Here is a 13,134-nt window from a genome sequence, read left to right as displayed (position 1 = left end):
TCACTGAGCCTGGGCACATAACTACCTGCCTCTCTTGACCCAAACCCAGTCTTTGTGTTAATCAGTGGTAGTAACTTTAGGTGGAAAACTTTAATTTGTGCTGAACTCTTGTGCCTTTGACAACTATACAGCGGACAAAAATTCAACAAAAACAACTTTTCCCAAAATAAAGGTAAACATGGCATTTTTATAACGCTTGTTCAAACATAAGAACATAAGAAGAGCTGGATCAGGCCAAAGCCCCATCTAGTCCAGCTTCCTGCATCTCACAGTGACCCACCAAATGCTTCAGGGACTGGAGCACTTGCATACCACTGGCAGAACTTGCATATATTACCTCATAGCAGCCTGAAAGGCATATGAGTATTATTGGTACCATATTATAGCCAGAGGAATGTGGCTGAGAAAATGAAACTACCACTGGTGAATTCAAGCTAACAAAATTAAGCTACTACTAACAAATTTCTTAAAATTAAGAAAATTAAGCTACTGAGGGCACAATCCTATGCATATCTACTCAGAAGTAAGTTCCATTCAATAGGTCTTACTCCCAGAAAAGTGGCATAGGATTGCAGCCTCAGAAAGCTAACAAATTCATGACAGAAATAAGATTGCTGTAGAAGAGTACACAGCCTGTACACAGAAGGCCCGGGTTTCCAAGCTCTGGCATTTATTTGAAAAATTCATATCCTGCCCTTCCCATGCTGAAGCAAATATCCATGTCTAACAGGGCTGGTGAAAAGTCTCTAACTAAAACTTAGGAGAAGTGCCACCTGTCAGTGTTGAGAGAAGACTGAATTAGATGGACTGACTTAGTTGAAGGCAGCTTGCTATGCACTTATGAAGCAGAACAGCTTCCCAACCCACAATCTCCAAGAACATAAGAAGAGCCCTGCAGGATCAAGCCAAAGGCCCATCTAGTCCAGCTTCCTGCATCTCAGTGGCCCACCAAATGCCTCAGGGATCTCACAAGAGACCTGCATGCTGGTGCCCTCCCTTGCATCTGGAAGCCTACTTCTAAAACCAGGAGGTCGCACATGCCCATCATAGCTTGTGACCTGCGGTGGACTTTTCTTTCAGAAAAGTGTCCAATCTCCTTTTAAAGGCATCTAGGCCACATAAAATCACCACATCCTGCGCCAAGGAGTTCCACATACTAATGACACACTGGGTAAAGAAATTTTTTCTTTTGTCTGCCCTAACTCTCCTCATTTTAGAGCAGTTATTTTCAACTTTTCATCTCATGGCACACTGACAAGGCACTAAAACTGTCGTGGCACACCATCAGGTTTTTGACAATTAAGGCATACCATGCTGCCAGTGGGGGGGGGGCTCACGTTCCCATTGGCCCTACTAATAAATAATCTTCTCCCAAATTCCTGTGGCACACCTGTGGATCACTTGTGGCACACCAATGTGCCTTGGCACACTGGTTGAAAATGGCTGTTTTAGAGGATGTCCCCTGGTTCTGGTGTGGTGTGAGAGGGAAAAGAGCATCTCTGTATACACTTCTTGCATAATCTCTGGCACAACACATCACCCCGTGGGACTTTTGACTTATATTAGACGTAACATCATACAGCAGCACCCAGGGGTGGGTGGGTGGGCAGGTGAGGCAGAGCCTCCCCACGGGAGTCCTTCAAAAAGCGCCACCACCGTGTGAGGCACCCAAGTACCCACAACCCATGTGCAGTTGTGGATGCTTGGGTGCCTCACACGGAGGCAGCGCTTTTCAAAGGACTCCCGCGGGGAGGCTCTGCCTCACCCGCCCCCCACTCACCCACCCCTGGCAGCACCTGCAACTAACCACAGTACAAACCTCATCACAAAACCGTGGCTAGAACAGCTTCAGTCAAGGCAAGGGGGAGAGAGAGAAAACCCCCTCCATGAAAGCCAAGCCAGTGGGAAGCCAGGCTTGGGGGACCCTCCTGCACTGCCCTCCACAGACAAACCAACGCACACTCCAGCTACCTCCCCCTCAGCTGCACAGAGAATGACCCATGAGGAGGGGGACAAACCCCACTGCCCCCCCTTTAGCTCCCACACACCCACCCAGCCCCATGTGAAGAGGCCACTCTCTCTCTCCCTGGCCTTCCCCTGACCCTGCCACACAGGGATACCTGCGAGCCTCCTAAGGACGTCCCAGACCATTCGCCCAACCCAGGACGCATGCGCGAACCCTTCCACTTCCCCCCCTCCCGTTCGCTGCGTGCGCGTGAGTTCCTCAAGCGCGCTCCCGAGATCTTCCACTCGGGTGCGGGGGCTTTCGTAGAGGTTTAGGTGTCTATGGAGCGCCTGAGTCCAAGCTCGCTCTCTAGGTTCCAAGGTTCCAAGTGAGGCAGTGGGGGTAGCGGGGCTGGTGTGGTCACAGGGGGGAGCTGGGAGTGGCGGGGGAGTGTGGAGTGGCGGTCAGGCACTGAGTAGGGCAGCTGCGGCTGCTGGGGAAGGACCCCGCAGACAACACTGAGTGTGGAAGGGTCCAAAGTCAGGAGGTGGATACTGAGGCAGGTGGGGCAGACCTGTGGAGAGGCTCTGGGGGCTGCTGGTCCCTGAGACATGGCTGTTGCTGAGGTGGTGGTGGTGGGCTCCTGTATGACTGACCTGGTGAGGTTAGTACTGCTGTGGGCGCCTGTCCTAGTCTCCCTCCCCCCTCCGTCTGCTGCAGGGTCCCTGCTGGGTCCTTTACACCAGAGTAGTGGCAGGGCAGGGGGCGGCTGAGTACAAAGCAAGCTTGCCTGGACTGCAGCCCTTTGCTAGGCACAAGTGCAAGAACCACTGGACTCCATGGTGTTTACTTGGGAGTAAGTGGCACTTGGAACTCAGTGTGGCTCACAGCCCACTCCTCTCTGTGCATGTCTACTCAGAAGTAAATCTCACTGAATTTAAGGGGATTTACCCCCCCAGGTAAGTGTGTACAGCCTCACAGTCCAACCCTGTCCACACTTTCCTGGGAGAGAGCCCCACTGACTCTAATGCGACTTACTTCTGAGGAGAAATGCATTGGAATGGCCTCTGAAGCTGCAATCCTATCCACACTTTCCTGGGAGTAAGCCCCATTGACTCTAATGGGACTTACTTCTGAGTAGACACGCATAGGATTGGGCTGTCAGTGTGCCTGGGATTTAGCTGCTTGGGGGGAGGGGGTTGTACATAGGATTATGTTTATAATTAGGGTGACCAGGTACAAAGGGGGGCAGACTGCATATACCTTTAACCTCTGTATAGAAGAGGGAATTTTGACAAGTGCAGCTTTTTAAACCCTTCCGCCAAAATTTCTTCTTCTGTATAGTGTTTAAAGGTATAGGCACTCTGTCCCACTTTGTATCTGGTCACCTTGAGGTAGAGGGGAGAAGATTCTCACTTGCCTTTTGTGCCTCTTCAGTCTAGAAAAGAGATGGCTGAGGGGAGACATGATTGAGACATACAAAACTGTGCATGGGAAGATAAAGTGGATAGAGAGATGCTCTTTACACTCTCACATAACACCAGAACCAGGAGACATCCACTAAAATTGAGTGCTGGGAGAGTTAGGACAGATAAAAAAAAATTCTTTACTGGGCATGTGGTTGTTCTGTGGAACTCCTTGCCACAGGATGTGGTGACGGCATCTGGCCTGGATGCCTTTAAAAGGGGATTGGACAAGTTTCTGGAGGAAAAATCCATTATGGGTTACAAGCCATGATGTGTATGTGCAACCTCCTGATTTTAGAAATGGGCTTTGTCAGATTCAAGGGAGGGCACCAGGATGCAGGTCTCTTGTTATCAGGTGTGCTCCCTGGGGCATTTGGTGGGGTCACTGTGAGATACAGGAAGCTGGACTAGATGGGCCTAAGGCCTGATCTAGTGGAGCTGTCCTTATGCCTGACCACTCATCCTGAAACCACACAGCAGTTGCAACTGTAGGTTTGTGCTTGCCCTGGCCATCTCTTTCGAGTCCCATAGCTCTCCCATCTCTTGAGGTTCAACAAAGCTCCAGCCTGAGTGGGATGACACTGTGTGATACTTTTCACTGGGCAGAATTTTGCAGCTAAGAACATAAGAACAGTCCCACTGGATCAGGCCATAGGCCCATCTAGTCCAGCTTCATGTATCTCACAGTGGCCCACCAAATGCCCCAGGGAGCACACCAGATAACAAGAGACCTCATCCTGGTGCCCTCCCTTGCATCTGGCATTCTGACATAACCCATTTCTAAAATCAGGAGGTTGTACATACACATCATGGCTTGTAACCCATAATTTTTCCTCCAGAAACATGTCCAATCCCCTTTTAAAGGCATCCAGGCCAGATGCCATCACCACATCCTGTGGCAAGGAATTCCACATACTAACCACACCCTGAGTAAAAAAATATTTTCTTTTGTCTGTTCTAACTCTCCCAACACTCAATTTTAGTGGATGTCCCCTGGTTCTGGTGTTATGTGAGAGTGTAAAGAGCATCTCTCTATCCACTTTATCCTTCCCATGCATAATTTTGTATGTCTCAATCATGTCCCCCCTCAGGCGTCTCTTTTCTAGGCTGAAGAGGCCCAAACGCCATAGCCTTTCCTCATAAGGAAGGTGTTCCAGCCCAGTAATCTTCTTAGTTGCTCTCTTTTGCACCTTTTCCATTTCCACTATGTCTTTTTTGAGATGCGGCGACCAGAACTGGACACAATACTCCAGGTGAGGCCTTACCATCGATTTGTACAACGGCATTATAATATTAGCCGTTTTGTTCTCAATACCTTTTCTTATGATCCCAAGCATAGAATTGGCCTTCTTCACTGCCGCCGCACATTGGGTCGACACTTTCATCGACTTGTCCACCACCACCCCAAGATTTCTCTCCTGATCTGTCACACACAGCTCAGAACCCATCAGCCTATATGTAAAGTTTTGATTTTTTGCCCCAATGTACATGACTTTACACTTACTGACATTGAAACGCATCTGCCATTTTGCTGCCCATTCTGCCAGTCTGGAGAGATCCTTCTGGAGCTCCTCACAATCACTTCTGGTCTTCGCCACTCGGAAAAGTTTGGTGTCGTCTGCAAACTTTGCCACCTCACTGCTCAACCCTGTCTCCAGGTCATTTATGAAGAGGCTGAAGAGCACTGGTCCCAGGACAGATCCTTGGGGCACACCGCTTTTCACTTCTCTCCATTGTGAAAATTTCCCAATGACATCCACTCTCTGTTTCCTGGTCTTCAACTAGGTCTCAGTCCAGGAGAGGACCTGTCCTCTAATTCCCTGACTGTGGAGTTTTTTCAGTAGCCTTTGGCGAGGGACCGTGTCGAACGCCTTCTGAAAGTCCAGATATATAATGTAGGTTCTCCCGCATCCACATGCCTGTTGACCTTTTCAAAGAATTCTATAAGGTTTGTGAGGCAAGACTTACCCTTACAGAAGCCATGCTGATTCTCCCTCAGCAAGGCTTGTTCATTCATGTGTTTTGAGATTCTATCTTTGATGAGGCATTCCACCATCTTACCCAGTATAGATGTTAGGCTGACCGGCCTATAGTTTCCTGGGTCCCCCCTCCGTCCTTTTTAAAAACTTGATGTGACATTTACTATCCTCCAATCCTCAGGCACAGTGGCCGTTTTGAGGGACAAGTTGCATATTTTCATCAAGAGATCAGCAACTTCATTCTTCAATTCCTTAATAACTTTTGGGTGGATGCCATCAGGGCCCCTGTGACTTATTGATCTTTAATTTATCAATGAGGTCTGAAACATCTTCTCTTTTAACCTCTATCTGACTTAACTCCTCTGTTAGGAGGGGCCGTTCGTGCAGCGGTATCTGCCCGAGGTCTTCTGCCGTGAAGACAGATGCAAATAACTCATTTAATTTCTCTGCCATCTCTAAGTCTCCTTTTATCTCCCGTTTCCCTCCCTCACCATCCAGAGGGCCAACCACTTCTCTGACAGGCCAAGCTGTGGCCAAGTGAGTGGCATAGTTAGGGTTACCAGATGCAAAGGGACAGAGTGCCTCTACCTTTAACCACTGTATAGAAGAGGGAATTTAGGTAGCTTTCTAAACCCTTTCATGTTGAGCCAAAATTCCTTCTTCTATCAAAGGTTAAAGGTATAGGCACTCTGTACCCCTCTGGTCACCTTCTTCTTGAAATACAGCAATACTTTGCACTTTCATCTGGTTGGGGACCAGAGTAAGGATGAACATCAAAAATGGATGGTTGGATGTCTAAGCATAGCCTTATTTAGCTTGCAAATTTACTTTGGCCAGTGGAAAAAAATGTAAATAACTAAACAGCACATGTGAATGCACACACAACCTAAATAAACAGAAATAAAAGAAAAATAAATATAGGAATGTCATGGAAGGTTGGATAAAACTGGACAAAAGAGGACAGCACATGATGAAATTTGAAATGTGGTTATAAGTTAAAATGGCTGAAAGGTCAAATTAATGAAAGTAAAGTGGATGAAAGGCAAGGTATTGCTGTAAGAACTTTCCTCTGGGTTTGCCGTTGCCTTTCTGCGCATAACCATTGAATTGAAGAAGATGAGGGGGAAATGGAAACAAACTGAAATCACTTCACCCTGTTCCCAGATGAATGCAAAATGGTGGTTCAGGTATATTGATGGGGTAGGGTGACCAGATGTACTTCTTTTCCAGGGCATGTCCTCTTTTTTTAGCCTCATGTCCTGGAAAAGAACTTAACAGTTCCCCTTTGCAATGTGAGCGGGCCACTGCAGGCAGTGCAGGCCTTCTTTTAATTCATAAATTATATATAATAAATTACACGTAATATAGTTTAAATTTAGTAATAAGTAATATAGTGTTTAAATTAACCACATGAAATAAATATATGAGTGTTTTTAGCTTTTATTTTGTTATGTCCTACATTTTTCTTGAATGACCTACATTTTGGGGTACCTTGTCCTCTTTTGCGGTTATGATATCTTGTCAGCCTGTTGAGGGGTGACTTATATCCCTTTCTTGCATCAGAAGCAAGCTTTCATTTCTGAAAGTATAGAGTTTTGAGGTATCTTTACTGGGGAAGGAAAAATGTTTGAAATCGGAATTTTTACATTCTTATGTTGCACTTGCTAAACCAAAGTGCCCCAGTAAACCATGTCATACTTTGGACTTTGCCTACATACATTTCTCTGAAATTAGTAGGTCAGAAGTAAGTGATGATGATGATTTTATTGATGAGTAACTTATGTGTTTGCAGGTGTATGTTTTTTTAGTTTTCTGTAGATCTGATAAGTACAAGGTAAGTTTAAAAAATAAAAAGTTAAAATATACATAGAAAATACTGTGCCCGTACTGACTTAGTGCAGCACAGAGAAAGGGCAGATGTTCCTTTTTTAACACCACAAGTAGAGTTGCTTAAGCTTTGACTTTACAAGATTTTGCAATATACTTAAGCACATAAGAAATACTTTTATCTAGAGAAGCATTTTATTAACCGCTGTGGTGACAACGTTTTACCATAAGCATGGTGAAAAAAGGCTTTACCATAAGCCATTGCCAAATTTGTTATTGTACTTGCTAGTGATGCCTCTGACAGATTTGTAGTTGAGCAACATTTGATATGCATCTTATTTGTACAATATGGGAAACCTGGGATAGTTTTGATGTATTCATTGGAAGGAGATGTAGAATGCAGAAAAAGCAAGAAATGAGAAAGGGGCTAAAAAGTGGGTTTTTAGCACTCTAGAAGAAGATGCCAGAAGATAACAGATCTGTATATGCATTAACTGAGATGATCAGACAATGAATAAGGCTTAGAACAATGTAGTGCATGCTAGTCCAAACACCATGCATACTTATTCCAGGGAATTACTTTTTCAGTGTAAAGACTGAAGTAAAAATGGAAAATGGTTGTAATAGTCAAAACAAAATACAGATTTCTGCCCTGAAACGATCACAGCAATAATAATGTTGTGTATCTTATTTACTTGCAAACAAGAGAAGCCATAAACCTGAACAGAGTGTGTGTACTTCTAGTTGCAAACAAACAAAATTTGAAATCTTAGCCTCTTGTGGGTATTCTTTTTCTTCTGGGTTGCTATTTTACCACCCAAAGATAGGAACAGTATCCTGATTTCTAGCCCCATGCTCTCTACTCCCATTTGTTAAAAATGATTGTAATAAGCTGCGTGGCTGAGGGGCACAATTAAAAACATGTGCTTTAGATTTGAAAAAAAGAAAGAACAGTAGTGAGAGCATCAAACCCCACTTACCCCTCACCAAGCTAGAATGGACAGTACTGTAATAATGAATCAATGCAGGTGATGTAAGTTTAACTCAAAGTGATTTGCAATTCATGTTTTTTTAATCTTGTATGAAGACAGGAATCTTCTGTCCTTTTACTGACAATGCTGGTTAATGTTTTTCATAAATTGACAAGAATGCTGAATGCACTTTAGAGAAAATGTACAACTGAACTGTAGGCTGTGGAGTTTGCCCTAACAAAAATGTGCCCTAGGTGATTTGTATGTATGTTCCTGCAGTCTTTGAACTATATACAGGTGAAGTCCCAAAACCTATTTAGTAATTCTCAAGATGTCTGAATGATTTTCGTTCCATCTTTCTTGAAACTGCTTATACATTTTTGAATTACTTTTGACCTAGAACATCTTAGGGCGCAATTCTAACCCCTTATGTCAGTGCTTTCCAGCACTGGCATAGTGGTGCCAATGGGACATGTGCTGCATCCTGCAGTTGAGTGTCACTCACGGAGGCTTCCTCAAAGGCCTCCTCAAAGTAAGGGAATGTTTGTTCCTTTACCTCAGAGCTACATTGCCCTTATGTCAGTGCTGGAAAGCACTGACCTAAGGCATTAGGATTGCGTCCTTAGGTAAATAAGATATCTAAGAACATCTTAGATAAATAACAATAGGAACATCTTAGATAAAAGTTCATTAATGATGTACTGGATGTTGAATTTTGATGTGCAGACTTATGGCTCAGTTGTGAACTTGGAGCACAAGAGACATGAAAGTCACTATGGTAAAACCTCAGCTATAGTAAAACCTCAACTGTCCCTTTGGGGCTAGTCAGATCTGCTCCAGCTATTATCTGGCACAAATCCAAGCAGCCTGTGTAGGGCTCTTAGGCCTGGGATCTAGGTTTAGGATATGGCGTGTACTGCTGCTGCTGATCCCTTCCGCACCCAGAAACCTTCCTCCCCAGCCTTGGAATGCCCTCCCACTATCCTTTCCCATCCCCTGCCCTGCCCTGCCCTGCCCTGACCAGCACAATCTTACTTGCTCTGGCCAGTGTAGAGACTGGATATGGCACTGGCAGGCTGGTACCAGCACAGCCAGCTCTCAAGTTGACACAGATGTGCCTTCTGTTACATTTACAACACTTGGGCACCAGCGCAGGGAACCTGCATTGGCACAAGACAACCTTAGGATTGGGCTGCCCCTAGGTGAACCTAGACAAACCATCTGATGAACATAAGAAAAACCCTTCTGGTTCAGGTCAAGAGTCCATCTAGCCCAGCGTTCTGTTTTCCACAGTGGCCCACCAGCTGCCTCTGGGAAACCCATTAGGAGAGAAGGCATACTTCTCTCCCACCGTTACTCCCTCACAAGCGTTGTTCAGAGGCATACTGCTGTTGGCTCTGGAGGTAGCACATAGCTATCATAACTATTAGTCATTGATAAACCTGATTTCCGTGAATTTGTTAGTCTCCATTCAAAGCATATGCTAAAATAAATGTGCTAAGAACTCTTAGGCTCAAATCCTAACCAACTTTCCAGCACTGGCATAGCTGTTGCAGTGGGACATTGTGCTGCATCATGCAGTTGGGTAGCACTCACAGAGGCCTCCTCAAAGTAAGGGGATGTTTGTTCCCTTACTTAAGAGCTGCATTGCCCTTATGTCAGTGCTGGAAAGTGGGTTAGGCTTGCGCTGTTAGTTCTTTTAGCTGCTTCAGGCTAACATGATGACCTATCTGGAATTAATTAAATGTGCTATACAAGATGGTTATGAGGCTCCATTAATTAATAAGTTTGTAGTACCTCAAGGTATTTGCAGTGGGGCCCCAAATGTTTCCTCAACACCACCAAGAACCCTACCTCTGTTCTAAAATAATACAAGATGTTGTCTAGCTCTCTTTCATTTTCTTATAAACCTCCTGTTTTGATTAACACCCATATTAAGAACATCCTTTCTTGGTCTCATTATTTTTGTATTGCTAGTTAGTGCACATTATTTCTATTCACCTCATGGATTTTAAAGAAACCTGTTTTATAGATCTGTATCACTATGTTTTTAAAATTGCTTTGGGATCTTTGAGAAGAGAAGGATCTACTTAACTGCTAGATTATGATCTCTGCCTGCATTCCTCCACTCCCCATGATCTGCCTAGACTTCTCCACTTTCCCTTTGTCTTTCCTGCCTCCTCCAGAATGCGTGCCTTCTTTCATGTTGCTTAATGTGCCTGGAGCCACCTTCCAGCTCCCTTTCTTCATCCAGCCTTTAACACATCTATTAACTTTCAATGGAACTTGAGTTATTGTTCCATTTGGTAATGAGCCGACAATTTCTTCACCCATGATACAGGAAATATATTGTGTGGAACAGTGTGGAGTATAGGACACTCAGATGAAGGACATAAATATTGGAGATTTTTCAGAACATCTGTAATGGCAGGTTACACTTCTTAACAATTTGTAGCTATTGATGAAATGACTTGTAGTGGCTTGACATGTGCAAGTTTATTTATCCCAGGCATACACATATCCAGAACTGTCAGGATTTGGAAAGTATCAGGCTCTAGGCAGTCGGGTTCTAGGAGCCAGGCAGGAACTGGCTGCCCACTGTCTAAGTGGACCAAAGAAACTATAGAAACAGGAAGGATAAAATACCAAGACAACAAGAATTTATGCTTGAATCAGAGGGACCTAGTCAAAACCAGACAAGGGTCAAGTCCCCAAAGCAATAATGAGGGACTTAGGCTGTGATCTCACACAACAGATGTTGATCCTTAGGTGCAAGCCCTGAGGCTCAGGCTTTATGAAGCTTGTGAATATTCACAACAGGTGAATGTTCAGTCACCTGACCTCTGTAGCCAATTCCTATCTACCAAGCTCTTATCAGGCTGGTATTGCTGCTTTGATGCCACTTCAAAGAACCAAGTTCAGTGTATTTAGCTTGCAGTGAAAGGGCAGGGGGAAGGTGTTGTGTTATCAATTTCTAATCCTTGTGAATCTGATTATGGAGAAAATCCTGATCACGTGACTCTCAACGTACATCCCCTACACAATGTTATATCATGTTATCCATTGTAATTGCTCTGGTTACATGGATAGGAATGTAAAATGGGCATCAAAGATTGTATAATATATAGATAGTGATTTAAATAGTATGTAATTTATGTGAGGGAGAGTCAGCATGGCATATAGATAGTGATTTAAATAGTATGTAATTTATGTGAGGGAGAGTCAGCATGGCTTCTGTAAGGGTAAGTCTTGCCTCACAAACCTTATAGAATTCTTTGAAAAGGTCAACAGGCATGTGGATGCGGGAGAACCCGTGGACATTATATATCTGGACTTTCAGAAGGCATTTGACACGGTCCCTCACCAAAGGCTACTGAAAAAACTCCACAGTCAGGGAATTAGAGGACAGGTCCTCTCGTGGATTGAGAACTGGTTGGAGGCCAGGAAGCAGAGAGTGGGTGTCAATGAGCAATTTTCACAATGGAGAGAGGTGAAAAGCGGTGTGCCCCAAGGATCTGTCCTGGGACCGGTGCTTTTCAACCTCTTCATAAATGACCTGGAGACAGGGTTGAGCAGTGAAGTGGCTAAGTTTGCAGACGACACCAAACTTTTCCGAGTGGTAAAGACCAGAAGTGATTGTGAGGAGCTCCAGAAGGATCTCTCCAGACTGGCAGAATGGGCAGCAAAATGGCAGATGCGCTTCAATGTCAGTAAGTGTAAAGTCATGCACATTGGGGCAAAAAATCAAAACTTTAGATATAGGCTGATGGGTTCTGAGCTGTCTGTGACAGATCAGGAGAGAGATCTTGGGGTGGTGGTGGACAGGTCGATGAAAGTGTCGACCCAATGTGCGGCGGCAGTGAAGAAGGCCAATTCTATGCTTGGGATCATTAGGAAGGGTATTGAGAACAAAACGGTTAGTATTATAATGCCGTTGTACAAATCGATGGTAAGGCCACACCTGGAGTATTGTGTCCAGTTCTGGTCGCCGCATCTCAAAAAAGACATAGTGGAAATGGAAAAGGTGCAAAAGAGAGCGACTAAGATGATTACGGGGCTGGGGCACCTTCCTTATGAGGAAAGGCTACGGCGTTTGGGCCTCTTCAGCCTAGAAAAGAGACGCTTGAGGGGGGACATGATTGAGACATACAAAATTATGCAGGGGATGGACAGAGTGGATAGGGAGATGCTCTTTACACTCTCACATAATACCAGAACCAGGGGACATCCACTAAAATTGAGTGTTGGGCGGGTTAGGACAGACAAAAGAAAATATTTCTTTACTCAGCGCGTGGTCGGTCTGTGGAACTCCTTGCCACAGGATGTGGTGCTGGCGTCTGGCCTAGACGCCTTTAAAAGGGGATTGGACGAGTTTCTGGAGGAAAAATCCATTATGGGGTACAAGCCATGATGTGTATGCGCAACCTCCTGATTTTAGGAATGGGTTAAGTCAGAATGCCAGATGTAGGGGAGAGCACCAGGATGAGGTCTCTTGTTATCTGGTGTGCTCCCTGGGGCATTTGGTGGGCCGCTGTGAGATACAGGAAGCTGGACTAGATGGGCCTATGGCCTGATCCAGTGGGGTTGTTCTTATGTTCTTATGTTCTTAATTCTGTAAAGTTGCTTTTTTCCTTCTCTATTGGAAATGTTTAAACGTGTTTTCAAAAAAGCATGTGAAAAGCCAAATACCAAGTTACCCAGAGACACAGGTCCTATGCCAACATTATAGTATGCATGGGGGAGACAGTGAGAGCATGCTGGTAAGCCGTCCCCATGCTGATGCACTTCTTAAATCATACCCTCATGCATGCAGGGAGTATGGTTAGTTTGTAGCAACAAGCTCTGCGCTGTGGAAGATAATATCCCTGTGACTCAGAATGCTGAGTACCCTGGAGTAGAATCTGTCCTATTCAGGATACTTGTAGGAAGCTGTGTGGAAGGAGGTA

The 13,134-nt window shown here is 44.9% G+C and overlaps 2 protein-coding genes across 4 annotated transcripts in view; one reads left to right on the top strand and one right to left on the bottom strand.

Moving 5' to 3' along the window:
* The window catches only part of BABAM2 (BRISC and BRCA1 A complex member 2), a 185,016-nt gene extending 182,828 nt beyond the window's left edge, over positions 1-2,188 (bottom strand). The window contains exon 1 of the mRNA XM_066611634.1: positions 2,121-2,188. The gene's annotated coding sequence lies outside the window, so the exon portion shown is untranslated. The remainder of the gene's footprint in view (positions 1-2,120) is intronic.
* Positions 2,189-2,456: 268 nt separating this feature from the next.
* RBKS (ribokinase) overlaps positions 2,457-13,134 on the top strand; it is a 61,034-nt gene continuing 50,356 nt past the window's right edge. For 2 of the 3 annotated variants that reach the window (XM_066618659.1, XM_066618658.1), the window contains exon 1: positions 2,464-2,609. In XM_066618659.1, coding sequence (XP_066474756.1) covers positions 2,557-2,609 — 53 coding nt within the window. In that variant the 5' untranslated portion in view covers positions 2,464-2,556. Of the gene's footprint in view, positions 2,610-13,134 lie in introns of all 3 variants that reach the window. The other variant, XM_066618660.1, reaches the window with a different exon arrangement.

The sequence above is a fragment of the Tiliqua scincoides genome, chromosome 1 (genome assembly GCF_035046505.1).
Source record: "Tiliqua scincoides isolate rTilSci1 chromosome 1, rTilSci1.hap2, whole genome shotgun sequence".
NCBI classification, from domain to species: Eukaryota; Metazoa; Chordata; class Lepidosauria; order Squamata; family Scincidae; genus Tiliqua; species Tiliqua scincoides.
The sequence above is the reverse complement of the archived record's forward strand: the minus strand, read 5'-3'. Positions and strand labels throughout refer to the sequence as shown.